The sequence below is a fragment of the Miniopterus natalensis genome, chromosome 2 (assembly GCF_054644295.1).
Source record: "Miniopterus natalensis isolate mMinNat1 chromosome 2, mMinNat1.hap1, whole genome shotgun sequence".
Lineage (NCBI taxonomy): Eukaryota > Metazoa > Chordata > Mammalia > Chiroptera > Miniopteridae > Miniopterus > Miniopterus natalensis.
The window spans coordinates 36,282,420-36,307,657 of record NC_142082.1 but is presented as its reverse complement, the minus strand read 5'-3'; the positions used below and the strand labels follow the sequence as shown (position 1 = coordinate 36,307,657).

Sequence of the window (25,238 nt, the reverse complement as noted above, 5' to 3'; positions counted from 1 at the left end):
TAAATAGCGGTGAAACTCATCGGAGACGAGGCAGTGTGGTCTACCTGGAAGACGGCTCGGAGGAATGCACAGCGGAAGAGAGATGAGGAGCTTAGGACAGGACAGTAGTGGGTGCACCATAACCAAAGGGGGAATCACTTGTATACTTATTTAATTTATATAAGTTTATTTAAGGCATAAAACTTGACGTTTGTTTGTTTCAAAGGCAAAAAAGACGCTTCAAGGACACTGATCTTCCCCACTGTATTCTGCCCACCCCGCTCTCCACTTCCACCTAGGGTCCCAGGGATGCTGGTTGGTGGAGACTGTTTCCTTTTCATAAGTGTTGTCAGTCATATGTGGGAGCTAGTTTTTCTTGGGTTATCTGCTTTATTCCTGATTACAGAGTCCCCACGCTTTGAGAGCAAGCTTATTTTCTTAAAATAAAAATGATATTTCTGGTTGCCTGAGTCCCAGGTGGGTTTCTGCCGGGAAACACTTGAGAGCGAGTGCCCTCCAGATCACTGAAGAGTTGGAAACCACTCCATCGCTGCATTTTGATATGTGCCTCATTAACAGGACTGAATCACATCAGGTCTCATCTGGGTCGGTCAAGCCTGCCCAGGAGTGAGCTATAACTTTCACTCTTCTTATTAAACTGGATCTGGTGTTAAACCTCAGAAGAAGAAAAGACATAGCTTTAAGCAATCCAGTAGTGAAACTGATGGGCAGAGAGAGCTGAGAGCAGGGAGCAGGTATGTGCTGGAGGCACCGATGGGCAGGATGCATCTCTCATCTGAAGCTGCTAAGGGAACCTGAACTCCTTGGCTCAGTGAGAACAGCTCTTGCACAAACATCTTCCTTACAAGTAGGGATATGAATGAATATTCAAATTAATGGGAATTTCCACTCCAGGTATTTCAAAGGATACAGAAACCCATCAAAGAATGTTGAAATCCACATATATCACATGTGGCTAATATATTTCACATGTATAAATTAATATACAGTCATGTGCTGCATAACAACATTTCAGACCCTGTATATGATGGTGGCCCCGTAAGATTCTAATGGGGCTGAAAACTCCTGTTGCCCCGTGACGTAGCCGTCGTGATGTCCCATCACAATGTTTCCAGCAGCGTCACTCACACGTTTGCGGTGATGCTGCTGGTCTGTAAAAGTGTAGCACATACAATTATGTGCAGCACATAATCCTTGACAGTGAGTGACTGTGTCACCGCTTTATGTATTTACTGCACTAGTTATCATTAGAGTGTAATCTCTTTACTTGTATAAAACAGTTTGCTGTGAAACAGAATGTCATGCTCCGCCACTGGCAGCCTCAGACATCTCCTGCTTACAGTGTGTCTTGATTGTGCATCATTCCTCTCGTGCTGATTCAGTCTTGTGCTGTTTTGTACAGTGACGCGCTGTTCAGGCTTGTCGCCCAGGAGCAGTAGGCTAGACCGCGTAGCCTAGGTGTGTAAGGCTCTCCCGTCTAGGTTTGTGTAAGCGCACTCTGCGATGTTGGCCCAAGGATGACACCGAACCACACATTTCGCAGAATGTATTCTAGTCATTAAGCTGTGCAAAATTGTAATCTATTACTCTGGCTAATTTCTTAGCTTTTTGAACCCAGCTACCCTCCCCACCCGCATATTTGTGGAAGACTTATTTTTAATCATTTACTTCTTTATGCATTATCCTTTTGCTTACATAGGTACACAAGCACACATAATCACACTTTTCTTTTTCCATTTAGAATCGTAGTAACCCCGGGGATGTCATGTTTGTTTTGCAAATGAGGCTTCACAAAGTTAAATCTATTTTCCCAGGGTCAGGGAGCCCCCAGACACAAAGCCAGGTGAAAAGGCCAGCCCTCCAGCTCCCAGATGCACAGTTTGCTGGTGTGTTTCACCTGAATGAGATGACTCTTCCTTTTGTTGAGAGGAGAAGGGGGAGAGCTGTGTGTTTACTAACATGCTTAGATGAACACTGGGCTGCTGGAATGAGCCCTGCCGTCAGTCACTGCCTACTTTCCTGGTAAAGAATCTCCTCTGACACCAGGGGGAGCATTGCCCCAGCGGTGCGTGTTCCATAGTCAGGGATTTTATCACCCGTGAGGTCATCAGCACACTGTAAACTCAGTTCCTTTTAGGGTTCCATGTGGATTTTATATTGACCTTGGGGGTGCAGAATGGTGCTTTATCCTGTTGGCCTTGCCCCCCCCATCTGCATCTCCAGCCACTAAAAGTGTTTCCTGATGGGAAGAGTCAAAGCCCTGCAAGGTCTCCCCACCCGCCTGTAGACAGGTACTCGGCCTCACTGTTGGTCAGCAGCCCTTCCAGAGAACTGGGCGTTGTTCTCTTGTCCTTTCCCTCCTCTTTCCTGGGTCTGGCTGCTGCCAAGCTACTGACCAGCTCACATAGTGGTGAATGAAGTGTCCCAGCGGGTCTAAGACTCAGAGATTCATGAGGGGGTGTGTGTCTGTGTGTGTATGTGTTTTCAACCCTCTGCTAAGCTCACATGTTGATCCCAAGAGCACAGTAACCATGGTGCACAGGTCAGAATTTAGCATCTAGGAGGCTACTCAGTACTCGGGTTCCCAAACTGAAATTGTCAAAAGAATTTTCAGCTTTGTTGTCTCGCATGCAGTAATTACACACACAACAAATATGTGGCCCTGCCTCCTGAACAAGGGCCCTTTTCTTGTGAGGTGGACATCCGGAGGATGTTCCAGAAGAGCCATAATTACTTTTTCATGTTCTCGATAAGAAAGTGACCTTTTAGCTCTTCACAATAAAGCAGTTGCTTTGGGCTTGTTGACTGGGTGGTGTTCACATGCAGAGGAAGTAATAACATGGTGGTATTTCTATAGGAGGCAGCAGGAGTTTCGGGCTTTGTCCCCTTTCTCATAGCCTGACTGGCTCTGAACCACGCAGGGCTGGGACTTGTGTGCGCTGCACAGGAGAGAGGACGGGGGGGCGGGGGGAGCAGAGCTGCCTGCACTGGTTACACTAACTTCAGAGGCCCCGCCTGGTTTCACTACACCACCTAGAGCTGCCCCCTTTGAACTTACTGATACCTGTGCCTTCCCTGCGACACAGGGGACTGATGATACTAACCCAGAGCAGTTTGTAAAAGGAAAGGAAAGATGCTACAGACTTAGAGGAACAGATAGGGCTCTGCTACAAGGCAATGCAGGAAGAATGTCCCCTTCAGTTTAGGGTTTTCACATCAGTACATTTTCTTTTGATAAATACTTGGCAAGAGAAGAAAGGAAGTGAAGTCAGTGGAGTTTGGCTTCCACCAGCGCTCTCCACCCCTCCCCCAGTGTCTGCGTTCCAGCACTTCATTTTCCCTTGGGCCCCGGCATTATCTGTGAGAGGGAGGAAATTGCTCGTTATTAATAGAAGCCAGAGACCCCTATTTCTCCCCTTGCCTACCCAGTCCAGAGGACTCTCACTAAAATATTTGATTCATGTCCTTCGAAATAGCTGAAGATCTTACATGCATTGTCAAATGACATGTCCATTTGAAAGTTCTGGGGTCAATTATTTAGGTTCCAGATAATAGCTACATTCCCACAAATCAAGTCTAAATTGTGTTTTGCCTCCTTTTATTGATGTGTCATATTTAGTCAAAATCAGGTCATTCTGGCCCGGCTGTTGTGGCTCAGTGGTTGAGTGTCAGCCTATGAACCTGGAGGTCACGGTTAGATTTCCAGTCAGGGCACATGCCCAGATTGCAGGCTCCATCCCCACTAGAGGGCCTGCAGGAGGCGGCCGATCGATGATGGTTCTCTCTCATCTATGTTTCTCTTTCTCTCTCCCTCTCTCTATCTCTAAAAAATCAATAGAAACATTAAAAAAAATCAGGTCATTCTGGCTCAGTAGCTGGGTCCTCTTTTGTTGTTCAGGCATGAGGGGCAGTGGGGAGAAGGAAGGAGAACTTTTCAGCTCCTAGAAGAGCACTGTGCGATGGTGCAGGTGCAGGGGGCTGGGTGCTTATAAAGAGCAGAAAGCCTCCAGTCTGGGCTGGAGCTCCTTTCTGCTCCCAGTGGTAAGGAGAAGAGCAACCAGTAAGTTCTCAACCAGACCCAGGCACCCATCAGGATCAACAGAATGGCCAAATGATAAACTTCTCCGTAGCAACTTGATTAATAACCATTGGTCCAAAATCCAGGGGTACCTCAGCCCTGCAGCTGATGGTGTGGAGCGCTGTGCAGTGGCGAGCGGCGGGCTGAGGGCTGTGTCTGGAGCACAGCGGGCCTAACTCGTGCTTGAGCTTTCTCTGCTCAGGGGTAGAGTTTGATTCAGTGGCTGGGGATCTGAGACACAGATGAGTGAGGATAATTGAGGTTTCTAGCTTGAGATGGGGACAGAACAGGTACATCGTGAAGGAATAAAATGTAGGAAGAGGACTGGGTTTGGGCAACAAGATAATTAACTCTGTGGAGCATCTTGAGTTTGAAATACCTGTGGGGTCATTCATGTAGATCCCTCCAGAAGGTATAAGAGATACAGTGCTTGGATCAGTAGCTACAAAGAACGTTTCGATATAGATTTCGCATCGTGAATTGAAACCGTGTGGAATAAAAGGACGGCATGGGAAGAAGTAGAAAGTGAAGTGAGAAGATAACCAACGAAAACACAGCTCAGGAGCAGCCTGAAGAGGAGGAGCTGGCAAAGAGAGGTGAAGAACTGACCTAAAGGGAGACCAGGGAGCCTGGAGAGAGGCTTCCAGAAGCTAAAGAGCAGAGGACCAGGAAGTTTGGGGCCAACGAGCCCAGAGAGGTTGGCCAGGAGCAGGAGTGGTGATGCCTGAATGGTTTAGGTCATCGAGAGGGTAATGGCCGTCTCCCTCCCACGCAGCCCTTTCAGGCGTCGCGAGGATAGAATCCGTGTGTCAGTCTATAGACGTGAGCCGTCGTTAGGGCAGTCTGCCAGCAGTGTTTCTTTTGGCAGCAGGAGGGAGCCGAGGGTTGGGGAATGGATTCTACTTCCAGCTGGACCAGAATAGAATCGGTTACGGAGAGTCAGAGCCTTGGGGAGACACTGAAGGCCCAGGGATTGGCTGGGGGCATAATGGATGCTCTCCCCTCTTATATTTTGGAGAAGCTTTAATTGCCTGATGGGTCTGGATGCCCTGTCTCCCCTATGATGTAATTTATAACATATGCTCAGTTGGAACCAATGGAATAAATGGCGTGGTATGCGAGGGCAGCCCGAGCTGCATGAGGAGCCAGCCCCTCTGTGTCTTTCTGTCCTGGCTTTTCTACCCCCTGGTAGCAGGTACATTCCCCCTGCTTTCCCCTCCCCACCCGAGACACTTGATGAATCAGTAATGAAGTCAAGGGTTCTGGAGGCTCCAGCTGCTTCCCCTGAGATGGGAGTCGTGTCTCTCGGTGCAGGAGGTGTATTAGTGGTGGCATCTGTAGGGGTGAATCACGGTCCCCCCTGGCTTGTGGATCAGGTACTTTTTTCCACTCTGAACACTTCTTGCTTCTGACCAGATTGTTGTACCCAGATTGTTACCTTTTTTTCTTTTTAATTCATTTATTTCACTTAAGTTGGCTTCTCGCCATTCTGAATAGTTGGTTCGAAGCTATTAGCCTGGTTGGTTGTTGAAAATCATGCTTTAATCATCTCTGAGAAATTTTTTTTTTTCCATTTTTTTTTATTGATTTCGGGGGGGGGGAGAAATATCAATAAGGAGAGAGTCATTGCTCGTCTGCCTCCTGCACGCCCCCCACTGGGGATTGAGCCCACAACCCAGGCATGTGCCCTGACTGGGAATCGAACCGAGATCACCTGGATCATAGGTCATGCTCAATCACTGAGCCACACTGGCCGGGCTCTGAGAAATTCCTTTTCTGTCATCACAGATATGCACTGGTATCATGGTTAGGAATGTAGACTCCAACTAGAGTCCTGGGCTCAAGTTCAGAGCTCACTGTCTCGTGATAACTGACATTAGACAAGTTATGCTGTTTCTTTGTGCCTCAGTTTCTTTAGCTGTTAAATGGGGGTGATAATGGCACCTGCCTCATACTCTTCCAATAGCATTAAATGAGTTAATGTCCATAATGTGCCCAGCACAGTGGACTTTGCTCAGTAAGTACCAGCTACTATTATTGTTACTTTTCTCTCTGTTAAGCCCCTGGATTATCAACATCAGAGAAAGCACTAAGCTATAAGAAATGTGAATATATACCTAAATACTCACTGAAAATGCCCACGCAGCATGTCTGGGGGACCTCGGTCCCTCTCCTCCCTGCCCTTCTCTGTACCTGGGACACCCATCCTCCCTTCTTCTGGATCATTTCCCATTCTCACCTCCATGCATGGGCCTCCTGCACTTTCTCATTTATACTTTTCTCTTCCTGAGGGCTCTTCACACAATTCCTTGTATGCTTCATGCTAAGGGCTCTTGGGAGCAGAAACCTTGATTTTTTTTCAAAAAAAAATATATTTTTATTGATTTCAAAGAGAGGAAGGGAGAGGAAGAGAGAGATAGAAATGTCAATGATAAGAGTCATTGATAGGCCTCCTCCTGCACACTGGGGATCGATCCCGCAACCTGGGCATGTGCCCTGACAGGGAATCAAACTGCAATCTCCTAGATCATAGGTTGATGATCAACTGCTGAGCCACACCGGCTGGGCAGAAACCTTGAATTTTGAGGCTAAATCTTGCTTCTTACAAGAGTCTGTTAGTCCCAGCCTGTGGGATGAACTTGCTTTCATGAGCTTGTTACTATAAGTGATCTGTGTACTGTTCTAATGACACTAAAGCATATGGATGGGTGGAAAGAAAATGTAAAATGAGACCAAATTAAAATGGTCAGAAGATGGTCTGCCATGTCTCTTTCAAAGTGCAAATGGAATTCACTGACTGCAGAACGACTGGGGTCATATCAAAATTTCCTGACAGTGCTAATTCTGTGACAACACCCAGAGAAGGATTGGGAAGGAAGACCTCGATTTTGATATTTTGTGATCTAGGGCTGGGACATTTTCCAGTTATGTTTTCGGTGCTAACATTTTGCTTTCCAACCCTTTACCTTTGCCTTCAGGGAAGGCCGCTCAAATGCCCACATCAGAGGAGACTACCACAGAATCGGAGATGTCATGCTGAAGAACGTTCAGGCCATGAAGGTGAGCTGCTTTGGAGTGTGGGCTGAGCACGCTCCCTGGGGAAAATATGCTGGGGCTGCGGGAGTCAGCCAGCCGTGAGCCTGTCCATGAACACGTGGTACCCGATAGGACCGTCTGCACCTACCACAGAGCAGGGTAAACTCTGCTGTCCTTTCTAGATAATTTCATTTTGGAGCATAAGAGAAAATCTAATCCCTTTGGGGGAAGAAGCACTTTCTTACATTTTCTCTTCAAAAGCTCTGTATTGTAACCAAAACAACAGGTATTTTCTGTAAACAGATCATTTAAAACTTGTTTTATAAAACTAAGTAGACAGAACTTTGGTTGCCTGAACATTTCATTTTTAGTCAGTTGTTTGGGCTTTGTAAGCATGACACCGATGCTGGATTTGAAGCTCTGCAGCCATTCCAGTCAAGTCTATGACTTTAAAAAGTCAGTATACAAGGCAAATATATTTTTAGCCATCCAGCAATGTCTGCAATGACACAGGGGAGTGAAAACATGCCCAAAGAAGTCAGTACATACATATTGAATCACTATTTTACCTCATTTTTGAAATAGGCCCTATCTCTTAGATCTGAAACTTTCATTTTCGTATTTTCAGTTTAATCCATGAATAATTCCTTTAACACAGAATATTTTAATTCACACAATTTATTTTTTGCATACCAATACATCTGCATTCGCATTTTAAAGCAATCTTCCTGTCTCTTGGCTGCCCAGAGCCTGTCTAATAACCTTAACTAATAACTGCCCAGAGCAAGCTGATAACCCCCCAAAGAAGGCAGGTTGCTCATTCTTCCACCATTTCAGTCTGTCCAAACATCCAGCCATTCATCTGTCCATCTACCCATCCATCCAGTACTAGCTGAGTACCTACTACGTATAAGGTACTCATAGAATAAAAGTTACTGTTCAGGGTTGAATTAATTCCCAAGAATCTGGCTAAGTTGTTTGGAGTTTAATTTTTTCCCCTTGAGAATTATAAATCTCACGAGATAGGATGAGAGGATTTCAGAGGAGAGGTGCATGGCACAGAAAAGATAGGATTTAAAGCTTCTCCAGAGATTTCGTTTCTCTTAACAAAGACCAAGATATTATTTAACAGACCCTGAGCTGTAGCTTGCCTTTTCACAGTGTTCAAAAAGTAACACTCCTCCCTTTGGGCAATATCAGAGAGAAGTCATGGAAGTGATCAAGATTACAGCATCCCATGCAAAAAAAGAGCAAGAATTATCTAAGGTGTTCTACAACTATCATATTGTTAATGCTACAAGTGAGGTTGATGTACAAAACTCAGATGAAACAGTAACAGACATCTTTTCACTTTCCATGTGGTTTTTAAAAAATTAATATATTATAGTAATTATAATATATAATAATCCTATATTCTCACCACCATCACATTCACACACACACACACACAGCCTCCCCATTAACATCTTGCATTTAGCTGTGTGGCACATTTGTTGCAAGTGATGAACCAATATTGATACGTTAATGTAGGGCCCTGGCCAGTGTAGCTCAGTTGGCTGGGTGCCCTTCCTTGCACCACGAGGTTACCGACTCCATCCCCAGTAGGGGGTATGCAAGAGGCAGCCCACTGTTTCTCTTTCACATCGATGTTTCTCTCTCTCCCTCTCCCTCTCCCTTCCTCTCTTAAGGATCAATAAAAACTTTTTTTTTTTTTTTTTAACTTAAATCCATAGTTCATTAGGATGCACTTTATGTGTTGTACATTCCATGGATTTTGCCAAGTGCATGATGTCACGTATCCACCATGACAGTGTCATACAGGATTGCTTCACTGCCCTAAAAATCCTCTGTGCTCCTCCTGTTCACCCCTCCCACCTTTCCACCCCTGCCAACCACTGATCTTTTACTGTCTCCATAGTTTGGTCTTTTCAGAATGTCCTGTAGTTGAAATTGTGTAGCCTGTTTAGACTGGCTTTTGTCACTTGTCAAAAATATCCTTTTTGCTCTCTTCTGTGGTGTGCTTTTGTTACTGTTGTACTTCCCAATTATTTTTTCTCATAGGAAGCCTCTTTTCCCATGTTCTGTACTTTTTCTTGGCCCCGTTTGGTTTTTTGCCTTTTCTCAGTGTGTTCCCTTCAGCTGAAATTATAAGCCTGAGTTTACTCCCTTCAAGGAGGCATGGACACTGCCGTGGGCCTCTGGGGGCATCAGTGGAGACCTGCCAGCTCCTTCCGCAGCCCCCCTGGATAGTCCCCAGACTGCTCCTGTTTGCCAGCTCTCCTTTGTGGCCCTCACGCTCTGTCTGCTGACTGCCCCGAGAGCTGACATTCAGTAGACATCCACCCTCGCCTCCCTTCACGTAGCACATAAGCCCTAAAAATATACCTGATTTCCGCTCAAACAGTTCTTTCTCCTCAGTCTGGTGAGTTGGCATTTTTGCATTTAGTCAGCTTCCGCAGCTGTGTTGGCATTTTAGTTATTGTGCCGATGACACGAGCATTTACAGCACAAAGCTCTGCAAGCAAAATAAAAATAGCTGGAGAGGCTCAGTGTCTCACTAGTAGACTTTTGGAGAAATTGCTGTATTTTTTAAAATTATTATCATGGTTGTTCATTTGCTTTAAGGAATTTTTATGAAATGTGGAAGGGAACAGCAGAAGATACCGAAGCTCAGGTTAGCACTTTTGTCCAAAATGCTTAGGCGATCACCCTGGCCAGTGTGGTTCAGTGGTTGAGCGTCTTTGCATGCACCAGAAGGTCACTGGTTTGACTCCAGTCAGGGAACATGCCTGGTTTGTGGGCTCGATCCCCAGTAGCAGGCATGCAGGAGGCAGCCAATTGATGTTTCTTTCCCTCCCTCCCTCTCCCTTTCTTTTTAAAATAAATAAAAACTATTTTATTTTATTTATTTTTTTAAAATATATCTTTATTGATTTCAGAGAGAGGAAAGGAGAGGGAGAGAGAGAGATAGAAACATCAATGATGAGAGAGTCACTGATCGAGCCTGCAACCTGGGCGTGTGCCCTGACCGGGAATCGAACCCCGATCGCCTGGATCCCAGGTTGACGCTCAACCGCTGAGCCATGCTCAGCCGGGCAATAAAAACATTTTTGTTAAAAAGAGCAAAAAAAATATGCTTAGGTAATCTCCCACTTGCACTGTCTTTTCCGCCCCTTCCCAACCTGTGTGTTTACTTGCATTCAAGGAGGCTCAGCAAGGATGCTCTCATTACCCTTCAGCTGTTCCCAGACCCCTGCACAGGTCTGAGGGGGCTGGGCCAGGGCTCCCGTCCCCATCTGAGCATCAGAGGTAGTCAGATTGTGACCTCTGGCCCATGTAATGAACTTGCACTGGAAACATCTGCCCACATGCACAAAGGCCCTTCAACATCCACACAAAGAAAGGGGGTCCTCGCCTTTCATCTTACCCTGCCACCCAAGCTGGGCCTTCACTCATGCCCACCGGAGTCGTAGGTCTCCCCAGGCCTCCACCCCCTGCCCCGGCTCCTCCCTAGGACTCGCCCAGCTTCCTGCTGAGTGTCCTCCCCTCCCATCGAGCCTTTATACCAGCATTTCTATTACCGCCAGGCCGATGAGGCTCAAAACCCTCCTTGGTTCTCTGTGGTACAGTCCAAACTCTAAACCTGCTGAAAAAGCCTTTACACTCTAGCCCTGGACAGTCGTCCCAGACCTCCTCTCGCCACTCTTCATATTCTATTCTTATTTCCAGTGACCTTGAACTCACCTCTTCACACACTCAGATCCTTGCAGGACTGGTGCCTCGGCTGCATGCATGCAGGCAGCAGACATTTACTGAGACCTACTGTGTGTATCAGGCCCTGAGGATGCAGTGACATAACACACACACTCTCATGTGATAGCACTGCATTGCACTACATGCACGCGCACACATGCACATATACACGCATCTGCACACACGAATGAGGGCATCTGTAACTGGTGGGATACAAATAACCTGTGGATTTTACCAGGGTCAGTTTCCTGGCTGTGATATTGTACTATTGTTATGCAAGATGTTAGCATTAGGGAGGCCCTGTGAAGGTGCATAGGATCTCCCTGTACATTTCTTTGCAACTTCCTATGAATTTTTTTTTTTTCCTAGTCACAAAATAAACTCTACAGGGGGACCAGTGATAAGGCTAAGGTGGACAAACACAGCGTAAGCACAGGAGGATGGATGGGTCCGGAACTCATCCTGGAGATCAGGGAAGGGCCCCAGAGCTAACCCTGAGGGCTGGGGTGGGGGGTGTCTTAGGAGGGGAGTGTCCTGTGCTAAGGCTCGGGTACATTCAAATGCAGGTTATTCAGTGGGTAGCCCAGCTTGAGTAGCAAGAGATGACCGTGGAGGGGTGGGAGGGATCACATCCTACAAGCCCTCCGCACCCTGCTAAAGACTCGGGGTTGCCCCAAGATGGTGGGAGCTCTCGTCGGACCCAAGCAAGAGGCAATGCGCTCAGTTTAATTGTAAGCAGCTCGTGTTGGTGGCTGATGTGAGGTAGAGAGGAGAGGAATGGAGGCAGAGATCCCAGTGGAGACGCCAGTCCAGTGGTGCACAGCAGAGGCCCTGCAGCCCTGGGGAGGAAGGCTTTAGGAGGTGGAACTGGTAGGATCTGGTGAAGCATTCAAAAAATGAGAGAACCCAGACTGTTCTTCAGGGTTTTCTGTCCCAAGTAACTGGCTGATGGTGGCACTGATCCTGAAGTTAGAGATCACAGGGCGACCCCAGGTGAGGCAGGAGGTGCTGGGTTTGTGTCCGGACTCACTGCGTCCCGGGCGTGGGCGTGGAGATGTCGGGCGGGAGTGTCCGCGCGGGTTCGCAGCAGCACACGGATAGTGAGCCGCCCCTGGGAAGTACCCTGTTCTCTAGTCCTAGGGTGTCATCTGTCCCCCTGCCTGCCGGGAGGAATTCCTTCTTCTAACGCTCTACCATCAAACTTTTTACCCTGCGTGTGTCTCCACCACAAGTGTTGAAGGAAAAATAGTCAACCTTATTAAAGATGGTGAAGCAGACTTTACTCGGGACCTCTGTGAAAGTCGCAGGACCACAGCAATGGGCTTTTCCAGTGAGGGGGAGACTGGGCTCGTGTCTGAATACAGCGTGGGCAAGCGGAGCTTACAGCCCAGGAGCAGGCTGGGGTCCGAGGGTGGAAACGTACTAAGAGGAGACGCCCCGGGCAGGGGGAGTCCTTGCTGAAGGCAGCCGGGTGGGTGGGCACCGTCTGAGGGCTGGCGGGAGATGAACCCGAGGTCGTGGATGACCAGCTATCCGGGGTATGAGGTTCTGGTTTGACTGCCTTAGCAGGGTTCTTGCTGAAACTGTATTTACAGGGAAGTGCACAGAGAAGGTTCTGGAGCCTGACCAATGTCCAGTCAAGCAGAGGATCTTGGTCAAACCACAGAGGAGTAGGGAGCATGTCTAATTTTCATCCAGCTCCCTGGAATCTAGGAGAGTAGGTGGCTTGTGGCAGATACTCAGTGACTGTATGAGCAACTGGGAAGTTAATCAGAAATACATATTTGTAGCCCTGTGACGTTTATAGTGACCCCACTGTATCATGCTTGCGACACATGGAAGAAAACCACAGGCCCCCTGAAGGAGCTCCTGTTCATTTATTTTCCCTCAGTCTTGCCAGTCTTGTTTTTAAAAGAACATTTATACTTTTTTTTTTTTTTATAAACCGTGTATTCTAAACTGCTCAGTGCTTTAATAGAGCTTTTTATTTCATCCCGAGAACTTAATATAATGAAATTTGAAAAGTGTGAAATTCAATGAGATGAAGGGAAGTGGAGGTGATCTTCATTTCCGAAAGTCAGTGGGCCCCGGGGACCACGTGCACACTCAGTTCTGCGGAGCAGGACCCCTGCCCACCCTTGTCTCGCCCCCGCCAGCACCTGGCTGCCCACCTGTGGAAGCACAGCGAGGCGCTGGAGGCGCTGGAGACCAGCATCCGGAGTTCGCGGCGGCTGGAGAACTTGTGCAGAGACTTCGAGCTGCAGAAGGTGTGCTACCTGCCGCTCAACACCTTCCTCCTGCGCCCACTGCACCGGCTCATGCACTACAAGCAGGTCCTGGAGCGGCTGTGCAAGCACAACCCGCCCAGCAACGCCGACTTCAGGGACTGCCGAGGTGAGTGCCACCCACCAGTCTCTCATGCAACAGATACACATTGAGCACCTGCTGAGTACTCGGTATGCTAGGCAGAACGGAAGGATGTGGTCCCTACTCACAGAAGTCACTAGCGGGCACAGAGGCAGGTACCTGGGCAGTCCCTGACCTGTGAGAGGGAGGTGCCGGGTGCAGCAGTGTTGGTGGCTCTGACCCAGCCTTCTAGGCTTAGTGGGGGCTTGCTGAGGGGAAGGGTATCTAAGTTTAGGGCTAGAGTGTAAGTAGTTTTCTTGGATGAGGGCAGAGTGTGAAGCAGAGTTGGGAACTGCATACACAGAGGTCCAAAGGGGACAGAGACTATGGAATATTCTAGATAGTAGAGGGATAGCAGCAGAAATGAGGCTGGAAAAGTAAGCAGAGATCAGGTCCCATGGGGTCTATATGCCCTAGCAGACCTCAATCTAAGAGTAAAGGGAAGACAGGAAGGGTTTTAAAGGAGGGGAATGGTGATGTGGGGTTCGTTCTAGAAAATTCAGTTGATAACTGGAATTTATAGAAGATGCCTACAAATTAGTTTTTAAAAAGACAACCCAAGAGAAGATTTAGCAAAATAATTAAGACATTGGCAATTCCCCGGAGAACAGAAATGGCTTGTGAGGTGGTTTTGCTATAGACTTGTCCATCTTTAAGACAAGCCATGGTGCTTCATGTCTCACACCTTCGCATATTCTGTTCCTCTGCTTGGAGTCATTGCTCCCACCTCCCTGTCCTTTCCTGCACAATGCCCCTTTACGCCTCAGTTCCTGCCTGACCCTTGTGCTTGGATGACCTTCTCCACCCCCCTTCCTTGTCCTGTCATATCAGCATTGCCCGGACAGCATGACCCAAAGCCATTCAGCTCTGAGGAATTGGAGCTGCACAGATATGTTACCCAGGAGTGAGACGTCTTTAGTTTTGTATGTGCTATCCTTGGCTGACTTGCCCTGTTTGCATTTTACTAAACAGTCCTGAGTAAGAAAAGTCTGCTCTTGATAATTAAATGGAAAGAGCCTTTGTTATGTAGCTTAATCCATATGGTGGCATCATTGTAAAAAGGCTGGGGAAATCAGAGTATACCTGAACATCCAGTTTCTGAACATCAGGGATGAGGGAGTGCCATGAGCCCCAAGGGACCAGGTGCCATCTCCTTCCTCTTAGAGGCCCTCACTTCACCCCACTGAGCATTTGGTGCCCAGTAATTGTTCATTGGACTAAATTGGCTGGCAGTGTCTAAAGACTGAGCACGCCTTGGGTTTGTCACTGTGACTTAGTGCACTCTGTGATTGGCCAGGAAACATATAATTTGCATCCCCAGGGGGAAAGCAAGAAAACGAAATGCTCCCCTTGCAAAGCTGAAGTGCTGGGATAAAGGAAGTGCTTAGTTTTCTGATATTTGGAGTTAAGCTGACAAGTATTTCTTGCTTGCTTGACAAAATGCCCTACGGTGGCTTTGCATGCCACCCAAGCATGTGCTAATTGGGCATCTCCTTGTACAGAGTGGATGCCTACCAGCATAGGAGAGATGCACCTGTACTGCAAAATAAAGCTTCGTTTTGCAGTTCTTTGCAACCATCTTGGTAAACGGTATAACTTCTGCAGAAGGGAATACTGGGGGGTGCTGGAATGAATGTTCATTACTCAGAAGTTGCACTATCAGTAGACTCTCTCCCAGAAAGATCCTTCTTTTGCCCAGATTTTTCTGTGGCCTCTCTGTACTCTCTTCTTTCCAAAGAAAGGGGTGTGTGTATAAAAAAATCTCTGTCCTGGGGACAGAACTCTAGGTACTCTTAATCCCCTGCATTTTTCCCCTCTGTGCCAACAAGCAAGTCTGACTGAGGACAGCTGTACACCACGTAGCTATGAAGGGATCATTTTACATTTCTAAGATGCTTTTGGGAAACTCAAGCAAAGCAAATAAAGTAAAGCAAATCCATTAAAGCAAACCTCTTGGTTTTTACTTATGATAAGTAGCCATGTTTCCCCTAGAAGGACGGCATCGGACACAGTTCAGCCCCTGCAGGACATTGCCCTGGAGAGCTGAGCTTAAAAGGATGCTAGAGGGAAAAAGCCCTCGCCTGCCATTAATGCTGTGCATTTGTTTCTTTCTTTCATCCACCAGCGGCTCTGGCAGAGATCACGGAAATGGTGGCCCAGCTCCACGGTACTATGATCAAGATGGAGAACTTCCAGAAGCTGCACGAGCTCAAGAAAGACTTGATTGGCATTGACAATCTTGTGATTCCAGGAAGGGTAAGCAGCTGTGCTCTCGCAGGCATTGGCGGGAAAGCCAGAAGGGTGACGTTTAAGTGACTTAAATGTGCACCTTTTGAATATAGATACTCAAAGTTAAAAATATGCTCCTTCTGAAGTGGCTTCCTGCCACCCGGGGGATAATTGGGGGGAAAACCTTGAACATCACAGGTCATTGGAAAATTCCATGTTAGAAGGAGATAAAGCAAGCCTTTGGCCTCTTCTGCTTCTCCTTATTGATTTGTTAACTTACTTTTTTTCCCTACCATGTTCTGAGATAATATGAGATAGCTTAGCATATTTATTAAAATTTAGGTAAATGAAAATGGAAGATAAAAATTTTTAATTGGGTAAAATAGTGACATAAATGCAGAGGACAAGCTAGTAAATGAAATCATGCTATAAATTCCCATGTAAGTATGGAAACCATTTTTTAAAAATACAATCTTCTGTACACAATGTAATTTTACTTAGGAGTTAAAATGGCGTTTTAGCCAGAACATGAATCCGGGAGAGATGCAGTTTCACTTGTGTTGTAAACCTCACCGAGCCAGGGTCTGGCAGGAGGCAGGTCACACCCCGTGAAGCCGGGCCTCGCAGCACAGCCCGGCTTTCTTCCGTCCTCTCCCTAAGAATCAAAACTATTAGCCAGGTGATACCTCTCACCAGATCCCACTGTGGGGTCTTTCTCCTATAGCTCCCTGATTTTGAACTGTCCATCACCCAGGTTCAGAAAGAATTTTAGTCTCTGATTTGCTGTACCTGCCTTCGCCTTCACCCGTGTTTCCATTATGCCGGGGCCCTGTCTTATCTGACAGGTAGCTGCCCTGGAAACTTGAAACCTGTGCAGCTTAGGGAAGATGCGGGGACATCTCTTTGGATTTGGTATTTCTGTTGGGAAGTCTAATTACTAAACTGACTGACAACCACTTGTGAAAAGTTGTCAGAAGAGTTATGTGGTAAAGTGCTGGGTAGAAATTAAAGCTGGGATTTGCTTCAGCTCTGCTGGCGAGGAAATTCCGCCAGTTCTCAGCCCATAACCATGTTTACCATCCACGTGGAACTCTTAGCAAAGCCCTGTGGAATCAATGTAATTTTCTCTTAACTTTGGATGTTATAAAATATTTAGCATGTTATGCTATATGGCAAACAGACCATCTGTAAAGCATATATTTTGAAGAAAGGTTTCCATGGTGCTGTGAACAGAACATTGGCTTGGAGTAGGTGGCCCTGGGTTCAAATTTTAGCCCCACCAGAACTGGGATGTTCCACCCACTGGAACGTTCCTTCCCTTTTGTAACACGGGATCATATCCTCTCCTTCATATTCTTCTGCCCCATGTCGCAATGACAGAGGTCCCAGAAGGGCTAGTCTGGAACATCCAAGGCTGACACCTGGCAGGGACAGCTGGAGGCTGGTCTCATCTGGGACTGCAGAGAGCGCCCACGAGGGGTCTTGCTAGCCTGTATTCAGGGTGGCACCTAGGGTTCCAAGAGCAATTGTTTCTAAGGACATAGCAGAGGCTACATGTAGTTTTATGATCTAGTCTTAGAGGTCACATGGCATCACTTCCATACTCTATTTGTCAAATCTGTCATCTGCCTGCCCACATCCAAGGGAAGGGGACAGAGTCCTGGCCTCTGACGGGTGTCAAAGAACTTGCAACTATGTTTTAAAAACAGAGCTGTGGAAAACAGTTTAAAGGTGCAATAGGTTAACCATAGAATTTCCATATGACCTAGCAGTTCCACTCCTGGGTATATACCCAGAAGAATTGAGAACAGGTGTTCAAACAAAAACTTTAACATGGTTTCCATTGGCAGCACTATTCACAGTAGCCAAAGGGGAAACAACCAAAATGTCCCATCAACAGGTGAATGGATAAACATGGTCTATCCATACGATGAAATACTTAGCCACAGGAAGGACTGAAGCTCTGATCCACACTACAGCTTAGAGGAAACTTGAAAACATTATGCTAAGTGAATGAAGCCAGACACAAGAGGCCACATGTTATATGATTTAATTTATATGAAATACCCAGACTAGGCAAATCTAGAGTTATAAAAAAAAAAACCACACCAAAACAGGTTGGTGTTTGCCAGGTGCTAAGGGAAGGGGAAATGGGAGTGACTTCGTAATGGCCAGTGTTCCCTTCGGGTGATGAAACGTTCTGGATCTAGACAGTAGAGATGGATGCAGACTGTGCATGCACCAAAGGTCACGAGCGGCAATTTTTGTGGTTATATCGTGATTTTTAAAAAATAGTTTTGTGGGGTTTTCTTTAAGTGGCGCCAAACAGTTCATACCCTGAGTTTACAGCTCCGGAGGAAGAGTTCCTTAGATACGTTTGCTTCTTGCTCTGTTATCCTAGAGTTACTAGTTTTTGAGAACCAGAGTTTTAGGACATGGAGAAGAGTCTCTGTTCATAGTACTCTCCCATGGCTTCTGTCTTCTACTTCCTTGCTGCCACTTTGTATCTGGTCAGGGCCTGTCCCTTCACAGTGGGAAGCCTGCAGGGCCTGGGCGGTTAAGTGCATAGTTGTAGGCCTGAGTGTGAACCAGTGGGCACACCATTGCTGGTTTCCTCTCTGACAGTCGAGCCCACAGTCCCTGCCATGCAGATTCCCGGGAAGGAGGGGAGCTTAGAGAAGGTGTAGCACAGCATTCAGTAAATAGTTACTATGATCGCTGATTTTTGCATGAAAGGGACTGTGGTGTGAGGAAGCAAGAGTCTCCGTGTTGACCCAGGTCCGCACGCTCCCAGGGTCCCAGCCAACTCTCAGGGTCTGTTTTCTCCACAGGAATTCATCCGCCTGGGAAGCCTCAGCAAGCTCTCTGGGAAGGGGCTCCAGCAGCGCATGTTTTTCTTGGTAAGTGGTGGGAGCTGTTTGTCCTATGGTCCGTGGTCCTTGGGGTCACAGGGCCAGGCCTCCCCTGCCCATGGAGGGGGGCAGGGGGGGCTCGGACACTTAGAAGGCAGGAGGAGCAGCAAAGCTGCTCAGATTGGAGTTGAGATCAAATTGTCACGGGAGATTTTGAAAACTTTTTGGTTTCAAATGGAGCCCATGCGCCTCAGCCACACTTGTCCTTGTTTTCTAGTTCAATGACGTCTTGCTGTACACGAGCCGAGGCCTGACGATCTCAAATCAGTTTAAAGTCCATGGGCAGCTCCCACTCTATGGCATGACTGTGAGTACACGGCGTGGGCATGAGATCGGGGGCCCTCCCTCTGGGCTGCCAGCAGTGAGAGCCAGGCTGAAGGGAGCAAGAGCCAGTGACAGTGACACGAGATAGGAAAGGAGGACCCTGACAAGGAAGCAAGTACATCCCAGGTGCCTCGGGAACCCTGGGCCTTGGAGGGCCCCCGGGAGAGGCACTGGGACCTGGCTCCTCTTCTGCATGTGGAACATGTGGATGTCCTGCTTCTAGAAGCAAGTGTGAAGAGCAAGGTGACGTGGCCATGCAGGGCGAACGTGCCTCTCACTGTTCTGTGCCTGGCCCCAGGGGCCCTGAGAGAACATCTTTACCACCCACATGGAGTCACAGAGCCCACACACAGACCAGGGACACCTGTCCTTGCCCAAGATGTGCCAGTGGACAGGTGTCCATCTTCTGTGATGCTGGTTGGCAGATGCAACCAGGCCATTCAGCACAGGATGACTTCTCTGGCTTATGCCCACATTTCTCCTCAGTGGCTGGATAAAGGGAAGTTTATGCGCTCTGCCAAAAAAAATTTCAGTTCCTTTTGATCTTTTCCCTTTCTGATTTTCTGACTTGTTTCTCTGAGCTGTGGCCATTTTAGTGAACATTTGAAAATGCACTGAGCGTATTGCTTGCTTCTTGGCAGTAACGTTACGAAAACTCATCCCACAGATAGAGAAGAGCGAAGATGAGTGGGGCGTGCCCCACTGCCTTACCCTGCGGGGCCAGCGGCAGTCCATCATCGTGGCCGCCAGGTAATGCGGGCACCTCTTACTTGTTTACCCTTTGACCTGCTGTGGTCCGCAAACCTGACGTCCGTCTCTTCTTCAGTTCCCGGTCCGAGATGGAAAAGTGGATTGAGGACATACAGATGGCCATTGATTTGGCAGAGAAAAGCAGCGGCCCCACTCCTGAATTCCTCGCCAGCAGCCCCCCTGACAACAGTAAGTGGGGAGGCTTTCCGTGCCGCCCATGGGCCACTGCCTCCAGGAATCAGCCACCGACTGCGGGCAGTTCTGGCTTCCAGAGGGCGAGCAGCCTATTGCATTTAAAGTCACCTTACCCCATGGGTCTCACTGCCATTGACTACATTTGCATTTAAAGCTAAAAATCAAGGGAATTCAATTTCCTTAAAACATAAAAAACCCTTAGAACTGTAAGGGAGCAGGAAAGTCATCTTTTCTGGGCCAGCATCACTGCTTGTCATACAGAATGTCCCCATCAAGGGAGAGAAAAGGCCATCACACGTTCGACAAGCACTTTAGGCCAGTGCCCAGGTGTGCTGGGGGCTCCCTGGCAGAGGGCTAGTGGGACACCCCCCAGGGTGGGACCATGACAGGCAGATGGCTGCTAGTGTGACTTCCTCCTCAGTGGCTGCATGGGTGTCCCCAGGGCCACTTTGCTGTGAGTGCCCCAACTAGAGAGTAGAGATCAAAAGCATGGCCTTTTGCCACCTCCTACAGAGTCCCCAGATGAGGCTGCAGTCGCTGACCAGGAGTCAGAGGATGACCTCAGCGCCTCACGCACCTCACTGGAGCGCCAGGCCCCCCACCGCGGCAACACCATGGTGCATGTGTGCTGGCACCGCAACACCAGTGTCTCCATGGTGGACTTCAGCGTGGCCGTGGAGGTACCAGCTCTGAGCCCAGAGGGTGGGGGCGGGGCAGGGAGGTGGGGGGCAAGGACGACTCTTGTCCTTTTGAGCGTTTGTGCTCTACTCTCAGGTGGGCAAGCAGCATTGACCTCCTGTGGATGTGAACGCGTCTCTTGGTGCTTCATTCATCCCCACAGCTTTTGTTTCCTGGGCCATCTCTACTGTTTCCTTTCCTCTCCTGGGCTCAGCAGAGGGGCAGAGACGACCTGTGTGTTTAGCCATGTGTCCCTGCCACAGAGGCCTAGAAATAGGCCCCAGTGCAGGTGGATGGAGAGCTCCCTGCACCGAGGTTGCTGCTTCCTAGAGCAGCCGCCTCCCCACACACACCAAAATCGGGTGCAAGGAGGCAGTAGGGTCAAAAGCTGATACCAGCCAGTCCTGTGGCACGAGTTTATGCATAACCACTAGGCATGGCCTCTCGGGGGGGCTCTGGGAGTTGTCCTGAGTTAGCTTTGGTGATGGGGCTCCCCCAGATGATGACTGAATCTTCCCAAAACTCCCCAAGTCCCACTCCGTAAGCATCCTCCAGTCCAGGTCCCTAATCCCTCACCTTTCAGAAAACGTCTCACCAAAAGCTCTAAAACTGCTAACTTCTCTTGTCCCACTGGCAGCAGAACCTGACCTCTGTTAAGGCCACTGATTGTGTTTTGTGTGAACACTTGTTTCACCACACAATCACCATATTTGATTCTGGGTGGCCACCCAGACCCCATGGCCAGGGTGCCATGTGGTAGATGCATGTGATTATCTAAAACCTGGGAGTTCTGAATTCCTAAAGCTGCCTGGCTCCAAAAATGTCCCATAAGACTGTGTCAAGAACAGCAGTTCCGTTTGCTTTTTGAACCAACAGTATCAGGAATATGTCAAGCATTTCTTGATAGACGGTAGTCTATAGGGACTCTGAGATTATTTCCTGGAGGTGACCTTCACAGCTCCATGAGTTTGCCTTCTCAGTGTACTAAAACCCATATCTGCTTCTAAAGGCATCAAGGGGACACATCTGAGGCTCCCCGGCTGTGCCTGGCCTTGTGTGGGCTGCAGTGAACATTCCCCCTCCTCCGCCCCCATGGGACAGCCTTTTCCCTCCTGACAGGCTCACTGTACTTGGTGTTCTCCCTCCCTTCACACTGGCTCTGTTTGCAAAGCTTGCCAGCTGGATATTTCTTCCAGGGGAAGGGATCTTTCCAGCATGGAGGGAACGGGGAAGAACCAGTAATTGTCTTCAAGTGAGAAAACAGCTAATCAGATCCAGCCTGTCTAGAGAAGCTGGTGGAAGTGCAGTGCCATTAGAGGGAAGCTGTCTGCCTCACTCCACACTGGCCTTTGTGAGGTGTTAGGACTGTCAGGGCGTGGGACTCTGGTGGCCTCAAAACCTCTTTAATCCCTGGAGGCACGTAGGTCACATTCAAGAATGCAGCTAACACCCAAGTCAGGTAGGTCCTGGGTGGCCCAGAGACTCCTCCTCAAGGCCAGCTTTATCGGGGCAGCAACCTGCACAGCTGTAGTCCTTGTCTACACGGTGAGGTGAGTCTGGCAGTCGGGTCAGCAGACTGTGGCCCACAGGCCAAATCCTGCCCAGCCCTGGTTGTTCATAGCCCATGAACCAAGAACAGGATTTTACTTTTGAATGGGTACTACACATACAAGTATCTCCAATTTTGCCTCTTTGTGGTCCTTGGAGAAGTTTCCTAAGAACTATAGAGCCCGTGTGTGTGTGGTTTTAAGGTGGCAACAATGCCGGTTAAGCACTCATGGAATTGACTCATCTGTCACTGCAAATGCCCCTTCCCAACCAGATCCCTTCCCCAGGTGCATGCCTTCAGTCTGGTGTCCATGGTGGGCTCCTTCGGGTGCCAGATGCATGCTGCACCCCCTCCTCTTCCAGGCCATCCTGTGGCCTGACGGAGGGAAGGAAGCAGCTCCTTTCTGGTTCTGCTGTCTCATCCCCCTCTGCTCGTTCTCTTCCAGTGTCTCCCGTAGGACTCATGCAGGTAGAAATGAGTAACGGGGTGTTTGGGGACAGCACAAAGAGGAGCTGAAATTGGTCAGGCCAGTGGGCACTGGGGGGCCACGTGAGGGAGTCATGCTGGGATGGCCAGTGGGACGCCTCATCTTTGGAGGGATCGGAGGTGAAATGATCCAAGTTGATTTTTAAGACTTGAGTTAGGGGGCAGCGGAGATCTGGATACAGGTGAGGATCAGGATGGGGAGGGGACAGCACTGAGAGGGAGAATCAAGGGTGGGGACTGTCTTCTAACACTGCTGGAGGCCAGCAGTCTGAGAGCAAGGTGTTGGCAGGGTTGGCTCCTGCTGGAGGCCCTAGGGAAGAGGCTCTGTCCCACGCCTCTCTCATCTTCTGGTGATGGCCAGCAATCCTTGGTGTTCGCAGGCTTGTGGAAGCATCATTCTAGCCTCTCTCACTTGGCAGCATCCCTGTGGGTCTCATGTTAAAATGTCCTCCTCTTATAAGGAACAACCCTGCTCCTGTATGACCTCCTCTTAACTTGATTACATCTGCAAAGGCCTGATTTCCAAATATGGTCACCTCCACAGGTACCAGGACTGGAACATGTATTTTGTAGGACACATAACAGGGACTGAGCAGTTTGGGAGCAAAGATGCCTTCCTTCTGTCAGGGAGTCTGAGGGAGACCACTATGAAAGGTAGTGAGGAAATGGGGTATTGGCTCGTCTGGAACAAGGATGTTCACCTCATAAGCGTAGCAGGTCGAGACTGGTCCAGCCTGTAGATATACCTAAGAGTCATCCTCATAGAAGGGTTCGGCCTCTTGAGGGCAGAGCTTAGGGGGGTGGCAAGCTGAGCAGGAGGCTGAAATGTACTGGAGGAAGTTTCAGTGGCAACTTCGGAGGCGGTGGCCAGGGCAATGGGGGGAAGGGCCAGTGAGTATAATTCTTAAGGAGCTTCTAGGCTATTATTCAGAGTATATACCTTCCCGGGTTCCAGAAAGGATTTAAGGTATCGGCAGAAGTTAAAGCGCTCTCACGAACCTGTCCCAATCTGGTGTGTATACCACACAGTGGGTGGGACTGGCTCTTATTCCACAGATAACTGCATCTAAGAGAGGCCTTTTGGACTCTATCTGGGGGCATTTGTTTGATTCACTGAAAACGTGATGTTGTGAAGCATCACATCCCCAACTCCGGTTTCACTCTCACCTGCTTGGTCAGAGCACCCCATTTTCTTGTGCCCTTTCAGCCAGACGTGGGGGTTCAGCTTAGTTCCAGTCCACAGGATGGGCTCGACTTCCTCTGTTCTGTCAGCTTGATTCACTATTCATTTCTGTCTCTCATCAGACTGTAAGCAACTTGAGGGCAAACACATCTATACATCTCAACTCCTGCCTTAAGTGGGTACTTAAAAATGCTTATTAAATACAAATTATTGGAAAAGTACCAAAGGGATAGAATAAAGTAGACTCAGTATCTGTTTTAATTGTGGCAGACCTGGCTAACCACTTGTAAGTGAACGATTCAGTGGCAGTAATTATATTCACAAAGTTGTGTGACCATCACCACCACCCATTTTCCTCCTCTGTGAGTCTCCCCAGTAGTCTGCTGCCAGCCAGCTCGTCAGGGCCTGGACATGCATCTCTGCACTTGGCCTCCCATCTCAGCTGCCTGAGAGTTCACAGTATTGCTCTGTGCCTGCAGCTCCCCCAGCCTCTGGGAGACCAGAGGAGCTACCAGGATGCCCTAGAGGGCTTATTTCTACCAGTTTTCTCTCCCCAAACCCAGTGTTCTGCCTGGGCCACTAGATGGCAGCCAGGAGCTGCTGGTGTGGCGCTCGTGATGGCTTACTGTTGAGGGGTGTTGGTTCCCTAACTATCGCTGGGCCGTAACAAAGCACCACCAACTGGGCGGCTTAAACAGATTTGTCTCTATTCTGGAAATCGAGCTGTCAAGAGGGCCACACTCCCTCTAAAACTTCTTGGGGAGGATCCTTCTCTGCCTCTCCCACTTCTATGGTGTGCTGGCCATTCTTGATGTTCTTTGGCTGGTAGATGCATCACTGCAGCCTGGCCCTCCTCTCTCATAAGGACCTCAGTCATTGTGGATTAAGGGCCTATTCTGCTCCCTTACAATTGCCTCTTAACTAATTATAGCTGTGATGACCCTGTTTCCAAGGCCATATTCTGAGGTACTGGCGGTTAGCACATCTTTTGGGAGGATGGGAGACATAATTCAATCCGTAATATGTGGACTGCAAATCAGGCTCATGTAGTCCACCTCCCAGAGTTTCTCCATTTCCCAGGGAGAAAAGGCCGTTTTCTCAAGCCAGTTGCAGGCAGCCTATTCTCGGAATCACAGCCCTACCAGTGGGCCTGTCAAGTGACTGTAGCCTCACTGGACTGTGAGACTGAGTGGTCCTTTCCACAGGACCGGGCTGCACCCCACTGGGGGCCCCAACCTGTACTTCTTACAGGCCTACTTGTCTTTCAGAATCAGTTATCTGGGAACCTGCTGAGGAAATTCAAAAACAGCAACGGGTGGCAGAAGCTGTGGGTGGTGTTCACAAACTTCTGCCTGTTCTTCTACAAGTCACACCAGGTAAGTGCCTCCCAGAGCAGGCGGCCCTGTAACCCTTGGGACAGAGCATTTAGTGTGCAGGCTGGGGAGGCCCTTAGGGACCCGACACTGCAGCCTCCCCTCTCACGGGACAAAGAACTTTGTTCTTGACCCACCGGGCAGGCATGGAGCTGCCAGGTGTTGGAAGGGGGCCTGCAGGAAGCCACATCCATGAGACTCACAGCTCTCAGGTGAAGGCTGACATCCATCTGCTGAAAGGGAACCTGGGTGTTGGTTGGGGAGAGGGGAGATTTGAATTGATGGC

General features: G+C 48.6%; 1 protein-coding gene across 1 annotated transcript in view; it reads left to right on the top strand.

The window, feature by feature from the left end:
- FARP1 (FERM, ARH/RhoGEF and pleckstrin domain protein 1) overlaps positions 1–25,238 on the top strand; it is a 256,115-nt gene that overhangs the window by 227,291 nt on the left and 3,586 nt on the right. Inside the window, exons 17-25 of the mRNA XM_087814260.1 lie at positions 7,057–7,138; positions 13,024–13,261; positions 15,399–15,529; positions 18,334–18,402; positions 18,632–18,721; positions 19,406–19,488; positions 19,565–19,677; positions 20,197–20,363; positions 24,848–24,955. Coding sequence (XP_087670386.1) covers positions 7,057–7,138; positions 13,024–13,261; positions 15,399–15,529; positions 18,334–18,402; positions 18,632–18,721; positions 19,406–19,488; positions 19,565–19,677; positions 20,197–20,363; positions 24,848–24,955 — 1,081 coding nt within the window. The remainder of the gene's footprint in view (positions 1–7,056; positions 7,139–13,023; positions 13,262–15,398; positions 15,530–18,333; positions 18,403–18,631; positions 18,722–19,405; positions 19,489–19,564; positions 19,678–20,196; positions 20,364–24,847; positions 24,956–25,238) is intronic.